An 18,066-nucleotide genomic window follows, 5' to 3' on the forward strand; every position below is an offset into this window, starting at 1 on the left:
ATGGGTTTTTAGGTTGGAGGGAGAAGGCTCGGTTTTATTCAGTTCACAAATTATCTGTACAGAGCAGGGGTTTCTCCGGTGGTTCCTTGAGGTGGGAGGCCTGGGAGTGGTGGGGTTGGTGGTGATGATAGGGTGAAGGGGAGAACAAGGAGCCTTCACTTTGCATCCTTCATCTCTATATCCACCACATCCAAATTTTTTCTTCTTTGAGACAGGGTCTGGCCTTTTCACCCAGGCTAGAGTACAGAGGTCTGATCTTGGCTCATGCAACCTCTGCCTCCCAGGCTCAAGTCATCCCACCTCAGCCTCCCTAGTATCTGGGACTACAGGCGTGCACCATCGTGCCACCTGTAGTCTTTTCTTTGTAGTTTTTTGTTTGTTTATTTGTTTTTTAGTAGAGATGGAGTCTCACTGTGCTGCCAGGCTGGTCTCAAACTCCTGAGCTCAAGCCATCTACCTGCCTGGGCCTTCCAAAGTGCTGGGATTACAAGCCTGAGCCACCACGCCTGGCCTCAAATCTATTTTATATACAGTAAGACTGCCACTGGGAAAAAGTGATAAAAGCAATTTTATAAGATGGTAAAACAATCATGGTAGGCAGTGAAGTATCCTTGAAGTATTATGAGCTGAAAAATGTTTTATTATTATAAAGTGAGGTTCAGAGAACTTAAATGACTTGAAGTTTGCACAGCTAGAACATACAAAGCTAGACCTAAGACCCATTTTTACTCAATCACTCTCCCACCCGATGATCAGGGTTTTTTCTTTCCAAATCATTAAGATTTAAGATATTTTGAGCCTGTCCATTCTTAGTTGTAGCCTTTATAGACAGCAAAATTCCTATCTTCCTAATCTGAGGTTTAATGTCAGGTAATTCTTGTGCCTCTTTATTTTGTATTTTGCTACTCAGATGTATCTGTTTGCCTCCACCTGGATTGTATAGGCTGAAAAGAGGTAAAGAAATTTTGCCTCAGAAGGTAATAACTTGGCATTAGGTTCTAACCTTGTTGCTTATATCTCCTTTTTGTTTCCCCTACATCAACATACATACCAGATGGAACAAAGGTTAAAATATGATTACGCAAACCATCAAAGTACTAGGAAAAAACACAGGAGACGTATTTATAACCTCAGAAAAACAAGTCTTTAAGGTATGACACAAAATCCTGAAGCTGCAAAGGAAAAGGTCAATACATTCAAGCATATAAAAAAATTAATTTCCACATGGGGAAAAAAGCTATCATAAGCAAACTCAAACAAAATACAATAAACTCACAAGAAGATTTTTGCAGTGCATGTTGTACACAAGGGCCTACTTTCTAAATGTATCAAGAGTTCCTATGAATGTACAAGAAAAAACTAAACTTCCCAGTGGAAAAAATGGGAAAAAAATGTGAGCAGAATTCACACAAAAAATAGTTACAAGTGGGTCTTTGTACTAAGACCGTACATGTACTAAGGCTCTACATTTCTAGCTTCTGCATAGTTACTGCTTTAACATTTGCCCTACATATGCGGCCTGCATACACCTTGTTCGGGAAAACCTGATAATATATTATGTCTGAGTCACCTGCCTTCTTCATCTCCTCCTCCCTCCTGAGGGCACACTTTTCAAATGCCAACTAACTATTCCAGAGTCTACACCCCCACTGACCTTTATCACCCCACTGCCAGGTTCCAGACAACTAGGGACAGACCTTATGAATGGGCCCAGAGCCCAGTGAAATTATTCAAACTAGCCAATCCTAAGCCTGCTTACCCCCACCTCATCTATTCTTTATCTTGAAAACCACAGTAAAGGCTCTTGCCCACAGTTCAGCCCTCTCCCTCTGTCTTCTGACCAACCCCACTACTTTGCCATGTGACACCCTATTCACCACTATAACATGATGTGTCCCTTCCTTCAGGAACTGTAATAAACTATCATTTCAATGACAATTATCCCCTGATCTGTATACCTTCCTGTATCTCAAATTTCCTATTCATATAAACTTCAAATGGTAAACATATGAAAAAGTCCATTTCACTTATTTTAAGAAAAATATTTTAAAAGACTATCATGAAATAACATTCTTTTTCCTTATCAGAGTGACAATGGTCAAAAAGTTAGGTGGCACACAGTGTTGGTATGAGTACAGAGACACTCACTTATTACTGGTAGGAACACAAATTGCTACAACGTCTATAAAGAGTACCTTGGCAATAAAAACAATTTTTAAATACACAAACCCATAACCCATCATTCAGCCATTCCACTTCCGGGTATATATCCAAAAATTTTTAAAGGAGGGATCTTTTTTTTGAGACGAGGTCTCACTCTCACCTAGACTGGAGTGCAGTAGAGTGATCTCGGCTCACTGCAACCTCTGCCTCCTAGAATCAAGCCATCTTCTGACCTCAGCCTCCCAAGTAGCTGAGACCACAGGCACACGCCATTACATCCAGCTAATTTTTGTATTTTTGTAAAGGTGGGGTCTCACTTTGTTTCCCAGACTGGTCTTGAACTCCTGAGCTCAAGCAATCTGCCCGCCTCACCCTCCCAAAGCGTTGGGATTACAGGTGTGAGCCACCATACCTGGTCTTAAAGCAAGATCTTGAAGACATATTTGCATGCCTATCATAATAGCAGCATTATTCACAATAGCCAAGAGGTAGAAGCAACCCAAGTGTCCATCAGTGGATGAATGGATAAACAAAATATGGGGTGTGTGTGTGTGTGTCTGTGTATGGTGGTGCATATATATGGTACATATATATGGGTGCATATATATGGTATATTTTATCTATATGGTGTGTATATATATGTATACACACACAATGAATTATTATTCCATCTTAGGAGAGGAATTCTGACACATGCTACAACATGAACCAACCTTGATGACATTATGCTAAGTGAAATAAGCCATTCATAAAAAGACAAATACTGTATGATTCTCCTTACAGGAGGTATATCTAAAGTAGACACATTCATGGAAACAAAGTAGGAGAAAAGGGGAATTGGGGAGTTGTTTAATGGGTGTAGAATTTCAGTTTTGCATATGAAAAAGTTCTAGAGATTAGTTGAACAATAATGTGAATATACTTAACACAAATGGTACACCTAAAAACAGTTAAAATAGTATAATTTTATCACAAAGGTTTTTTTTGAACGAGCAAATCCACTGACCCAGCAATCCCACTATTAGGAATTTGACCTTTTAAGATGACTACTCCAGTATTAAATGATGCATATATAAAGTTAGTCACTCTATCATTATCTGTAATAGCAGATGATTGGAAATGACCTAAATGTCTCATAATAAGGAACTAGTTTTAAAAAGCATGTTCCATTCATGCCTTGAAATACTATACAATGAAAAAATAAAAATTGTATAAATATGTGAAAAAAACAGTGTGTATATTATACTACGACTTACTTCTTTGTGCATAGATGTTCTACAAGGCTATATAAAAGATTGTTAATTATGGTTGTCTCTTGGGAGGGGGAGTTTAGATTGTATAATGGGGTAGAAGGCTGACTTTTCGTTGTTTACTATTCTGCACCTTCTGGATTTTGTACTATGTATATATTTTATATATTAAAATAGCTTTATATAAATAAAACTAGCCCCATGGCTGAATAAATTTTATTACAATTTTATTATGATTCCCTGATACTCTGTTCCTTAACTTCCCAGTCTGGCTTGCATCTCACTGCTTGACCATTGAGAACCTAATCTTGCTTGCCTAATGAAAACTTTAGTAATTGTCTTGTCTTACCTAACTTTTCTGGGTTGACTCCTGCTAACTCATTTAACTGATTTACCTGTAAGTCTGGTTACTAGATGGACAAATTCCCAATCCTACTCTCTTCTGTTTATTTGCCAAGGAATCTACCCAACAGACAACAGTACCCTCTCTCTACCTATATATTAATACATTTTTTGTTGAAAAAGGTATTTTATTTTAATCCTTAAGCTTCCATCTTTAGTCCCCAATGTATTAAAATAGTGATTGCATTACTAAAGACACTGTTTTGCAAGATGCACATTCACCTAAGAGCCACGAGCTTTCCAAAGCCAACCTTCTCTCAAAGGAGAAAATACTATTATTTCTCCTAGTACTTATTTTGAAGAGCAATATCCGTTCAGCGACTATTTAGAAAGCCGGTACCAAAGTTTAGATTATTATTTTTAATATTTAATCAAGTTGCTACAACAGTAGTAAACAATCAATGAAAAATAGAGGTGATTAAAACTGTATTAACTATGTAATTAAACACACATGCACATACACATACAAACTAGGATCTCATTATGTCAGTAAAGAACTAGAAAAGGATAAAGGAGAAGAGAGGCAAATAAACCACACAAACAGAGGGACAGATGGGCCACTGAGGGTAGGGCCACTGCTGCGTTTTCCTCCCATTCCTAGCCTTGGGTTTGGCATATTGTAGATGCTCAAGAAAGATTTTTCAGAATGAGTCAAGGAAGATAATCTCACAGATTGTATGTGAGGAGGTAAAGGACCAATTTTTCTTTATCTTTCTTCTTCTCTGTCCCCTTTTCAACATCCTTCTGACTCCCTCTTGCCACTAAGCATAGCTTGTTCAAATAGAGTTGTTCTGACAGTACCCCAGATTCCTGGCCAAAATCAATCTCCATGTTTGTCATTTTAAAGGTGCCAAGAGGAGGACATCCTAACGCAGTGCCTTCTTTCCTCCTACCCTGAGCTCTCCTGCAGTGTACAATTTAACTGAATTGAGGGGTATTAATCTACTTTGCCAAGTGGAATACGGCCTGCATTCTTATAATCTTAGCGTCAATATTCAATCTTTGTAAATGGATTTAGGTATGTTGATATCTCAAATATTTAAGTGCATTACAAGGTCTTCTTCCATACTGGAAAAGTTTTTAAATTTCCACCCCACTGTCAGAGTAAAAACAATAACAACAAAAATATGGGAACAATAGAACCTATCTGTACTGTTCAATAAACTATCCGTCTCTTTAAAGATTCTTGACAGCCAAGGAAAATCTTGAAAAATTATTCTTGCAAGGGTGCCTGGATGTCTGAAGGAAAAGCGAAAACATGCCAATAATAGCAAGATTTGCAGGAAGGTTTATAAAAGAAACTTAGTCATTTTTTAAAGCACAGCCTATAAGTACAGCTGTTAGTGAGGGGTGATAACTAAGGAGAGGATGGGGAAACATACTAGAAATATTTAAACAGAGTGTACATATTTATCTTTGTTTTAATACACAGTCTACTTTAAAAGTCAAATTGTAAAACCTAAAATAGCAGTGTTTAAACGTGTGAATGTCAAGTGAACAATGTCAAGTGAAATGCGCGCTGAAGCAGGAAACGGAAGATTGGGTTCCAAATTCCACCCCGATGTGTAACCCAGGGCGAGTCTCAATCTTCCAGAATCTTTAAGATGGAAATAGCAATATCTCAAAACTCCTATTACAGAATCGTTCTGAAAAGTAAGTTTACATGCTTGAAACTACTTCGTAAGCTCCTTGAGGGTGGGGTTCTTATCTTTTCCCCTTTATAACCAGTTACTTAAGGTATAAAAAAATAGAAAATATTTAATTCCTCGAAAAAAATTGAAATGTCATTAGGGATTATCTCAAGAAGCTCATTAGTAACTCTATAGAAGGTCCAACCTACAAAATAAATGAAGCTTTAGTAGCATCAGCAAATCACCGATACTTTCAGTAATTAAAACTTTAGTTTAATTTTAGGCCAGGTGCAGAGGTTGACACCTGTAATCCCAGCATTTTGAGAGGCCAAGGTGGGTAGATCACTTGAGCCCAGGAATTTGAGACCAGCCTGGACAACATGGTGAAACTCTATCTCTACATAAAATACAAAAATCAGCCAGGCCTGGTGTTATGTGTCTGTGGTCCCAGCTACTCCATGGGCTGAGGTGGGAGGATTGCTTGAGCCCAGAAGGTAGAAGTTGCAGTGAGCTGAGATTGTGTCACTGCACTTCAGTCTGGGCAACAGAGACAGACCTTATATCAAAAAAATTTATTTAAAAAACCAACATTTATTTATCTGGTACCAGCCTTAAGAGAACAAAATATATAGAAAATAAAGCATCTTTTGAATATGTGAATAGCCTCATAAAGAAAGATAATTTTACAAGTATGAAATTAGGTAAATAATGGCAGCATCTTTTTTTAAATACACAGTGGTAGACTGTGTTGTTAAATATACATAGGTATCAAGTTGCAATTCTTTCAGAAAGCATTCTGAATACTATATCAACAACCTACCGTGTCTACTACACCTCTAGCCAGAGACTTCCCCCATAGGCTCAGATCCACATACCGGACATTCCCTTCAGACCTGTTGCTTCTTCTGAACTCTCATGTATGGTGCCATAATTTGGCTGATTTCCTAAATCAGAATGCCAAGCGTCAATTTAGAATCTTTTCCTCACCCACTCCATCCACTCAGACACTAAGTCTATAGAATTTTATACTTCCTTAACATCTCTCCTAAATGTATTCACTCCTTTTTTCCTCATTGCCAATGCCACTGTGCAGTCTCTCTTCACATCTTCATCACTGAAATGGCATTCTAACTGGTGAGATGGTAGGAATGGAAAACACAAATTCAGGAGATATTAACAAGAGAGAACCAACTGACAGAACCCAGGAGCAGAGTTGGGTTCTGGAGAAGGATAATGGATTTAGTTGTGAGTATGTTTAGTTTGAGGTACTTTGGGGTCATCTACATGAAGATATTCCAAGTATGTGCATACATGGGTATGGGCGAAGAAACCAGATTCATAGTGGACCCTGTGTATATGGATGCAATATCCCCTTTCATGTCTTACTGCCTTAAAAGCCTTTCTAGACCGTCTCATCCCACAGCAGTCAAGCCTCCCTTTCCCTTCTGATAACACTGCTTGTATCCTCATATGCCTTTTGTTGACATTTAATATTTCAACCTTCTTGTTCACAAATAATGCTTCTAAAGAATAGGAACCTTTTTATGCTTTATGTCCATAAATTCTCATGGTATCTAGCATAATCCAGCACACAGGAGGTGCTCAAAACCAAGGAGGAGTTGAAGGGACGAATTTCAGTAGCTTTAGCAATAATAATTATAAACATCTAGCCCAGTGCCTGGCACATAGTGAATGCTGTATTTTTTATCTTTTAAATAGATTAAGACTTAATGTCCAAAATTATTGTTCACAAGGTTCTTGACATCTTAATACTCATCAAATCTGACATGCAACTGAAACTTGGACACAAATGCTGCTATTACATATTTTGTAAGAAGTACAACCACTCATAGTTTTATATATAACCTGTTTTCGTGAAAAGGTCATATATTAACAAACTTAATCCATCTTCATCATTGCCCATGATGATTGGTACACATCCACACTCTACTTTTAGTTTCATATTCTATTTTGATTCGTAGTTTTACTTCCTCGGTGTTTCCCTACAATGTTTGTTCTCCCTTTTATGCCTCCCAAATGCAATGCTCCTATGCCTCCTTTTTTCCACCCCTTGGCTAAGTCAGGTCAAAGACTTACTTAACAATGATTGGAACAATAATTATTTTCAGGAAATAAAGAGAAGGGAGGAGATGCCTGGCTCTTGGTAAAAAGCAAAGAGCCAATTATTTCGCTTAGGCAAAATAATTTAATGTTTTGATTTTGGCTCACAGCATTAAGACAAAAATGATTTTACCGCCTCCAAGTCTTGGAAAAGTTCAGCATCTGACACACTGACCCTTGACAAGTGAGGCCACATTTATAAATCAGTGCTGCTTTACATAAGCACATACAGATAGAAGTAGAAATCCTAACTAGGGAATACCGTGAAAGCTATCACTTGTATTAACCCTGGACATGTGACAGCATCTAACATAATACCCATTGGAGTGTATGCTGGTTCAATCTCTTTGGAAAACTGATTGAAGGTCTTTACTAAAGCTGAATATAAACCTAGACTATGACAGATTAACCCGACTCCTGTGTATATACCCAAGATAAGTTCATTCTTAAGTACAAGGCATGCATAAGAATGATCACAGAACTTTATTCATTATCTTCAAAACAGGAAATAATCCATTTTTATAAACAAAATAGAATGGATCAACAAATTATGGTATATTTACACAGTAGTGAGGTAGGAGGCAGAACTCGACTTCGGAGGTGGGGCTTGGACATCACACCAAATTGAGGACCAGCTAAAAGAGGTCTGAGGCAGAAGCACCTCCCCCATTAGACACTAGTGTGCCATGTTAGTTTACTGTTGCCATGGTAACATCAGGAAGTTACTGCCCCTTTCCATGGCATCAACCCGACAACCTGCAAGTTACCAACCTCATTCTAGAAATTTCTGCATAAACCAGTCCTTAATTTGCATCTAATTAAAAGTGGATATAAATTTGAGTGCAGAACTGCCTCTGAGCTCCTATTCCGTGTACACTGCCTATGGGGTAGCCCTGCTCCACAAGGATCAGAACCTCTGCTGCTGCAGTTCACTGCCACTTCAATAAAAGTTGCTGTTTAACATCACAACCCTCTCAAGGGCAAGCCTCAATCTGGGGGCTTCACTGTCCTGTATCATCAGGATACTAAGAAGCAATAAAAAAAGAAATCAAACTACCGCCATGCATAATGCTGTTAATGAACCTCACAACTATAAAAGTGAGCAAAAGCAGCCAGACACAAAGAAAAACATACTGTATGACTCCATTTAAATGATGTTCAAGAAGAGACAAACTAATATATGATAAGCCAGTAGAGTGGTTATCTTGGGTGGGAGCAATGACTGGGAAGGTCTCAAGGGAGACCTCAGGTTCCTGGAAGTAGATCCTGATCAGACTGAGAATATGGTGGGAGAAGAGATAAATCAATGAGATACATATTTAAAGGAGATATTTAACTCTCAAACTGACAAAGAGAATAAAGATGATTGGGAGAAGAATGACAAATTCAGTTATGGACATGTTGGTTATAGGCATACATAAAAAACCTGATCTGTACACTTAATATTTGTGAGGTTTACTCTATATGTTATACCTTAAATAAAAAATTAACAATATAAAGAAAATGGGACAGGATTAAATATCCAATAGGACAAAAAAAAAAGTCTGGAGTACCAGGCCTCATAGTTACGCAGCAATGGCCAATTTGGGGAGCAGGTGTCCTACATTAACCCACACAGCCCATTGATGGGAGTTGTGTGGCTTGGTTTCCAAACATCACTTAATCACTTTTGTTTTTGAGACGCAGTTTCACTTGTTGCCCAGACTGGAGCGCAATGGTGTGATCTGGGCTCACTGCAACCTCTGACTCCCAGGTTCAAGCAATTCTCCTGCCTCAGCCTCCTGAGTAGCTGGATTACAGTCATGCACCACCACACCTGGCTAATTTTTGTATTTTTAGTAGAGACGGGGTTTCGCCATGTTGGCCAGGCTGGTCTGGAACCCCTGACCTCAGGTGATCTGCTCACCTCAGCCTCCCAAAATGCTGCAATTACAGGCATGAGCCAATGCGCCCAGCCCCAAGTATCACTTTGAACATTCATTCTAAGGAGTGAATTAACAGTGTAGTTCCTGCCCTGTTAGGTCTTATTGTGATCATAGGTCTTAATGTGATCATAATGTCAGTGGGGAACTCTAAATTTTCTTTTTCTTCTTAAAAAAAATAAAGGGATAAGTGTGCAGAATGTGCAGGTTTGTTCCATAGGTCTACGTGTGCCATGGTGGTTTGCTGCACCTATTGACCTGTCCTCTAATTTCCCTCCCCTCGGCCGCCAACCCCCAAACAGGCCCTGGTGTGTGTTGTTCCCCTCTCTGTGTCCATGTGTTCTCAATGGAACTCTACATTTTCTATGCAAAACATTTTATGCTGATTAGTCAAGTGATGTGGGAAGAGTTGAGAGGTTGGAGAAACCCCTGTGAGCTGGCTACTCAGGCAGTTCCCTGAAGGACAAGAGATTTGAGCCAGGATCTCAAAGGTTAGGAACAGACCCAGGGGTTGCAAAGTGCAGTCTATGCAAACATTTTGTTTGGTTTTTTAGTATGAATGGCATAGCTTAAAAGCAATGGAGGCAATACGACTAGGCAGATTGGTGGATAGCCATGATCTTACATCATGTATTTTGAATTTATGCCAGTTTCCTTAGACATCTGACGTTATTCCTTCTAAATATGGGAGAGTCCCTGCTGAGCAGAACAACATAAAGAGTAGCTCCTGAGAATCTAAGTGAATGACTAGATTGTAAAAGTAGTTTGGGTATAAATTGCAGAGGCCTGTGAATGTCATACTGAACACACTCTTCAGGCAATATGAGACGAGAGCATGACACCCATGCATTGCAACTTGGCAGTGCTGGGACAACTGTGCAACTAGCATTAATAACAATGAATGATATAAGCAGTTTCTGTGTTTTCCAATGTTATGCCAAGCAACTGGACCCTTGGAAGTGGATTTCTGACTGCTTTCCTTCAGTTGTCATCTGCACTTTTGCCATTTTTGCAGATAGTTTTTGTTTAAACAACTGAAGGAAGACAAAGTAGGCTAAAAGACAAAGACAACTGAAGGAATATAAAGTAGGTTATACACAGTATGTTAAAAACTTGTGAGACCCATAAATTTTAGAGTAATCCTAAAAGAATTAGAAAATAAATTTACAGATGCCAATTAGGAACAATATCTTAGTGGTGTTGTTATGGAAATAAAGTTTTCTGAAGCCAATAATTCTGAATATTCCGAAAGTTTGCAATTTATCACTGTTTTGAGGAGGAGTTCTCAGGCAGTAAAATTGCTGATATTGATACTACTCAGAAGTGTACATAGCACAGTTCTTTGAAACTATTATTGAAAGCTCGTGGATATAATTATCAGAGGCCTGTTATACCCAGCCATTAATAACTATAAATTATGCATCCATGTATATTTAGAGATTCTTGAAATATTTATTAAATTGTTAGATTGAGGATCAACTTGCATGAGAAGTTGTCCTAAGTTAATTTTGCAAAACCTTAATCTTTGGCTTAGAAAACCTTGAAGATAATCTTTATTATTAGCATAACTTTTGCTACAAATAAACTCAAGTTGTTGTGATTTTTACTGTTTTGGCTTCTTTATAAACTGGTCTTAAGGTCACTCTGTGAAGAGTGGCTACAAGCCAAGATAGCTGCTTTTTAGAAGAGCCCTGACGGGCAGGCCGTCAGGTTCCTGTGTGTCAGTCAGGTGAGATACAATGACAAAAATGAGAAGGTGAAACCAAACGCATGAAACAGAAGAAATTTATTACTTACAGATCTGACAGCTTGGGGGTGCTGATGGGGAGCGCAGATAAGTCTGGAGGTGGCAGGGAGCTCAGCAGTGGGTAGGGAGTGAGAGAGCAGCTATGGGAGCTCACCTTTATTAAGGTATATGGGTATTATCCCTCCGGTCTTCTCACAGGAGTTGTGGATTGGCTGGTTTAAGGAAAACACGCCAGAAGGGGGAAACTTATTTATATGACTCTGGTGTTGATCATTAAGTTTTATCACGGTTAGCAGCTGTGGGGTGTTTTGGGTTTGGGATTAGCAGGATGAGAAACAAGTGGGCTATATCTCAACCACATGGGGAGGAGTTATTTTAACTAGTACAAAGATCGGGTATGATTGGGTTTCAAACAACTTATGTCAGACCTAAAAATGCATGAGCTTACATCATAAGTGTATGTTGAGTCAACGTCTTTGGTAGCTACTATATCAAACAAATGTATGACACAAGTTTAGCCTTATTTTTGATTTGATTATTAAGGGTAGTGGTGGAGAAGTAGAAATTCTATTGCAAAGTTCGACATATGATGGATTTTGACAGAAATGTGAACTCTTCACTTAAAATATTAAGATTAGAGGAAGGAAATCATGGTTTTAAAAATACAAAGATAAGCATTTCTTTTTCTCCATACCTTTGCCAGCATCCATTGTTTTTGACTTTTTAATAATAGTCATTCTGACTGGTGGGAGATAATATCTCATTGTGGTTTTGACTTGTATTTCTCTGATAATTAGTGATGCTGAGCACTTTTTCCTACTTTTGTTGGCCACATGTATGTCTTCTTTTGAGAAACGTCTGTTCATGTCCTTTGCCTATTTTTAAAATGGGGTTATTTGTTTTTTGCTTGTTGATTTGTCTAAGTTCCTTATAGATTCCGGATATCAGACCTTTCTCAGATGCATAGTTTGCAATATTTTCTCCCATTCTGTAGATTGTCTGTTTACTCTGTTGATAGTTTCTTTTGCTGTGAAGAGGCTCTTTAGTTTAGTTCAGCCACTGTGGAAAGCAGTTTGGAGATTTCTCAAATAACTTAAAACAGAGCTACCATTCAACCCAGCAATCCCATTACTGGGTATAAAACCAAAGGAAAATAGATCATTCTACCAAAAAGACACATGCACTCATACATTCATCACCACATTATTAATAACAAAGATGTGGAATCAATCTAGTGGCCCATCAGTGGGGGACTGGATAAAGAAAGTGTGTTATATATATACACCACAGAATACTATGCAACCATATAGGAGGATGAAATCATGTCCTTCACAGAGACATAGAAGAGCTGGAGACCACAATCCTGAGTGAATTAATGCAGGAAAAGAAAGCCAGACACTGCATATTCTCATTTATAAGTGGGAACTATACACTGAGCACACATGGACAAAAACATGAGAATAGCAGACACTGCAGAGTACTAGAGAGTGGAGGGAGGAAGGGGAGTGTGGGTTGAAAAACTACCTACCGGGTACTATGCTTACCACCTGGATGCAATATGCCCATGTACAAAACCTGTACATGTATGCCCTGTATCTAAAATAAAAGTTAGATTAAAAAATATATATAGATGTAGAAATAGATTTAAATTTGTGTGGATATAAATATTCATGAATCTGTTTCCTAGCTCTGTCCACTGAGAGGGGCTAGAAGCTATGACATTCTAGGATCAATGACCATGCTCAGCATTAATACCTTAGTTTCCAAATATCATTCTCCAGTAAGAGGAACTAGGGATCCTCCAAGAAATGGCTGATTCTAGGGCTGGAGCAAAAAAAATACAAGATGAGCCCAGAACACATTCTTGTGCCAGAAAGTAAGGAAGTGCAGAAGGAATCACAGGAGCATATCAGAAGGACAAGTGAGCATACCTGAAGGGTGTACACTGGCCAAATGTGGAACAATGATAGCATGAAAAGGAATGACAGAAACCTAAGTCCACACTGATAAAAAGATGAATAAATAAGGAAAGAAGAGAAAGTTCTTCCTTATAGTAGAAAGCCACCTAATAAATATAGAAGAAATGATAGAATTAGAAAATCACCATTTGACAACCATCATAACAAGAGTTGATCTGGGTAAGTATCACCAATAAATCCCAAACTTGTAGGTGAAAATTTTAAGAGGAGTAAGACAACCACATAGTCTCAGAGTATCTCTTCTTGAGGTGCTTATTAATTTCAAACAGAAAAATAAATAAAAGGTAAATCTGGAAGTCCCCACCTTAACCAAGTGATCAAGATGAACAAGTCTAGCAATGGGACAAGGCAACATCATGTGTTCCTAGTAGAAGATACTTGAGAAGGATACAAGATTGTGTCTTTATATCTTTACCAAAAATACATAGCGTGAATCTAATAATAAGAAAATCGGAAAAATTCAAATTGAAAAAAATCACAAAATAACCGGCCTCTTCTCTTCAAAGTGTCAATATCATGAAAACTAAAGAAATCCTGAATTTCCTTTAGATTAAAGGAGACTAAAGAGATGACTACTGAATGCAATACATAATCTAGAATTTTCTTTTGCTATAAAGAACATTATTGGGACAACTGGCAAGACCCGAATAAGGTATGTAGATTAGAAAATGATATTATATCAATGTTAATTTCCTGATATAATTGTACTATGATTAAGAGAATGAATATATTTTTAGGAAACATAGTGATGCATTTAGGTATAAAGGGGCATTGTGTCTTCAGAGAGAGAGAAAGAGAGGTTGAGAGAACAAGAAGATAGAAAGAAAAGGATAAAGCAAATGTGGTAAGATGTTAGCATCTGAGAAATCTGGGTTAAAGATACATGCAAATTCTTTGCACTAATCTTGCAACTGTCCTGTATATCTGAAATTAAGTCAAAATAAAAGAAAAAGTCAAAACTGTAGAAAAAGTGAACAATTTAGCAATTTAGATCCTGTATACACATATATAGCACTATTATTTTTAAAATTACTTTTTTATTGCATTCTGTTCCAATTTGGTTTTGCTTCTTGGTTTTTAATAAACTCTGTTTTTGCTTTAAGACTTTTTAAACTTATTTTTTACTATGACTATCAAATTTCTTAGAATGTTTTATTCAGTTATATAAAGTTTATCATCAGAAATTCAAATGTCCTCTAAATCATTTTCTAAAGTATAGTTCTCAGGCATGACAAGGTAACAGCTGAATACATAGTCAGCCATTACTTTAAAAACAAAAACTCTCCTCATATATGGGTATTTCCTAAATGTTCATCTTGCTTTTTAAAGTTCACATAATGAGAATATATAATTCATCATATTCCCCTTTTTGCTTATTTGCTGATAGAAAACAGCAGATTTCAGTGCTCCACTGCAGTAACTATAGTTAGTTAGGTAAATATATATTCTTTCTATCATTATATGACAAGATATTTTAATTTTATGGAAGTAAATGTAGTATATGCAATAATAAAAGAAATCTTCTTTATTTCATGTACCAACCCACGAAATGTATGTAACTGACCGAATATATGTGCAAATACTTATGCTACGAAAGTATCAGAACCTACACTACTGCATTGGTTCAGAATTACATGATAAATTTTTGGAAGAAAAGGCAGGGACCATTTTGTTTTAGTGTATCAAGTTGTAAATATCACCTACAGGATATATGTAATAAAGAATTTTGATAATGATATTGGCTTCATTTGAATTTTTAAGTACATGTTGAGTTGGGTTTTACTGTAGTAACATATAAAGAAAAATATACCTCATGCAGAAAAATGAAAGCTGGAGTTTCAGATAAATCAACAAACCGCTCATCTTGAATGTTAATTGTGGGCACTATGGCATAAATGGGCTCTTGATCCTTTTCATCTTTCTCCTCTTCCTCTTCTTTTTCTGTGTCTGTGCTACTGTCTTCCATTTTCCACGATTCTAAAATAAAATTAATCCATATGTGGCATTTAGGAGTGTCTTCACTTATAAAGTAAAATTAATGGAAAATAATAAAAATAAGCAAAAAACTGGAATAAGCTATTGTTCAATGAAACTACAAATCAGGAAAGTTTGCTATAATCTCATTATAAAAGACTGCTTTTTTGCAAAGATACTCTCTATTGTTGCATTCAAATCAATCATTCTTATTTTTAAAAGTATGCTACTGTTGCATTAATTGGAAAATAAAAAATATATATGAATTATATATGTGAAATATATATGAATTATAATGAGAATGCAAGTCAGTATCAGCCTAGACATTTATGAAACAAGAAGCCAGAAACCTCTCCAGCTATCCTATTATAAGCAAAGTGTGCTTTCTGATACCTCTATAATCTATACATTGTACATATTTCTGTAGAAAAGTGCTTAAAACAGTGTATTGTAATTTACTATTTTTCATATTGTCTACCTTATTGGACTTCTTAGAACAGAAACTATATTCTTATTTACCCATATACCTTCAACACCTAGCAAATAACATACTTAGAATGTGTGCTAAAAATAATTGCCAACGGGACAAACAAGTTCTGCTGTTCTTCTAATGTCCAAAGAATATTACAATTGCAAATAGTTCACTTGAATTTTCAGAAATAAAATGCTTAACACTAAATCAATGCAGTAACAATAATTCATTCACTCCTTATTGGAAAGTTAGTTTGTTCAAAACCAAATTCCCACAGGAGCAAAACTGAGGTTCTCCTGTAATTGCTGTGGGCAACTGCTAACACCAGCTTCGAAAATTTTTTTCCTCAAATCATATTGGCAGGGTGACCCACATAATTTGCAGGACCCAGTACAAAAAAACAAATCTGGGATTCCTTGTCAAAATGTCAGAAAAATGTTCTCTGAAGGTTACCAATATATAAAAAGTTTTCCCTTTAAAAAAATTTATTACTTATAAAATATAATAGGGGTAATAGTAATACGTGAATAGCAAGAAAAACTAAGTGAATAGTAATGAATCCTAAGAAAATATTTTTGATGTCACAATTTTATATAATAAAATAACAATAATGTAATATCTTGATTGATCATAAGATTTTTCTGGCTCACTTTTCTGCAAATTAATTTACTAGATCATCAAAATTTATACTCATTGTAATTTCATTTTTAATTGATCAAACTGAAAGTGATGTGAGCTGCTCTTGGGAAATGCAAGATCATAAATAATTTTTGGCAATTTTTAATTTGAGAAGAATCTTCCTGCTCATGCATCTTTCACTGAAGTTTATAAGAATATTTATAGGCTGTGATAACATTTAGATAAATTTCTGATAAATCATTTCAAAATATAACCTTTTGAGCTAATGATTCTCATAGAATAATTTTCTATAAAGATTTAACTCTTCATAAAAATCAGCTTCCTCTGTGAATTTAATTTTAAATGTACATTTATTCAACATTCATTTTAATGTTTCCTCTGACAATTCCTGTAACTTCTGGAGGTTGTGCAATAATCCAAAAGTGGCTTTATATTTTGTATATACACCAGAACACTTGCTTATATGCATTCTATTGTTGTATGTTCAATTACGAAAAAAAAATAAAATTTAAAATGGTCTTTCTTGTTCATACTTCATTTATTCAAAGCTTCATAAGCTTTATTCAAGCTTGGAAAACTATTATTTTCTGTCACATGCAATCATCTTTAATTTCTATTCCTAAACTTATGGATATTTGATTTGCAATATTATAGCAATTTTCAAAACTGGAGATTTTAAACTCTTTGAAGAATTCTAATAACTCCTTGACATGTTTTATTGCAATGTCTGTGTGTTTGCTTTTATTTTGTAATATTTTACCAAAAAAGTTTTCTGCATTGAGTGCCAATAGTTTCTTTCCTTATTATATGTGCAGATACCACAGAGACAGGTGCTGGGGACCAGCCTCCCATGGTAGGTTCCAGAACTGTCCCCATGCAGGCCTCTTCTTTCTCCTGAGGCCATCACTGATGTAGCTGTCCCTATTACTTTTGCTGTCATGTTGCTTCTGCTGCTATTGCTGCCATTGCTTTTGCCAATCTGCACTCAAGTGCTGGCCTGGCCGCCTTGGGACTCTGCGATACCCCAAACTGCCCTGATGCATGCATTTGAGCACCAGGCCACAGGCCTATTTGCTTGGCACCCACACCCTCTGCCACAGCCATCGATTCAGGCCTGTGCATGTGCACACTGCTGCCTGGCCTATCTGTGCTGCTCATGTGAATGTTCAATTGTTCCAACAGACTTTATTTACAAAACTCAAGCTCAAAAATAAAATTTTAAGTATTTAAAAATGGTGACAGCAGGGTGTTAAACCAAGTGCAGGGCCCCTCTGAGAGCAGGTCCTTGCGTGACTGCATAGGTCATACATCTATGAGGCTGAAGCTGGCCTTGTATATTAGCCATCGATTTGGTCATGTATTCAAGCAGATCCACAACAGTTTCTAAAAGGACTCTGTCTTAGTCAGCAAGGGCTCCATTGGTCCACTTTGGTGACATTGGGATGACTGCCCTTCTGGAGAGAGAGCAGGTAAAATGCCTCCATTGCATAAGAGAATGCCAATATCATCATCAGCTCTTTTTGATCTCTGAAATACATGAATCTTCACTGAATCAACAGAATATTATACTTACACTCTTCTCTTGCCAGAGAAGATAACTGCAATTGTCATGCTTTTAAGGTCTGATCTTCTGCTGAATATGTATCATTTCTCATGTCAATCTCATTGGATTGGCTGTTCCTTGATGACACTGAGCCTCACTCTATAACATGGAAAGCACGTTACATCATAAGAAGCCAGAAGTCTTGGTAGGTATCTGGTTCTTG

The 18,066-nt window shown here is 36.9% G+C and overlaps 1 protein-coding gene across 5 annotated transcripts in view; it reads right to left on the reverse strand.

Annotated features, from left to right (window-relative positions):
• CCDC146 (coiled-coil domain containing 146) overlaps positions 1-18,066 on the reverse strand; it is a 172,122-nt gene that overhangs the window by 111,692 nt on the left and 42,364 nt on the right. For 4 of the 5 annotated variants that reach the window (XM_031012923.3, XM_055392522.2, XM_055392521.2 and 1 more), the window contains exon 2: positions 15,026-15,192. In XM_031012923.3, coding sequence (XP_030868783.2) covers positions 15,026-15,181 — 156 coding nt within the window. In that variant the 5' untranslated portion in view covers positions 15,182-15,192. Of the gene's footprint in view, positions 1-15,025; positions 15,193-17,873; positions 18,003-18,066 lie in introns of all 5 variants that reach the window. The other variant, XM_019030754.4, reaches the window with a different exon arrangement.

The sequence above is a fragment of the Gorilla gorilla genome, chromosome 6 (assembly GCF_029281585.2).
Source record: "Gorilla gorilla gorilla isolate KB3781 chromosome 6, NHGRI_mGorGor1-v2.1_pri, whole genome shotgun sequence".
Taxonomy (NCBI): Eukaryota; Metazoa; Chordata; class Mammalia; order Primates; family Hominidae; genus Gorilla; species Gorilla gorilla.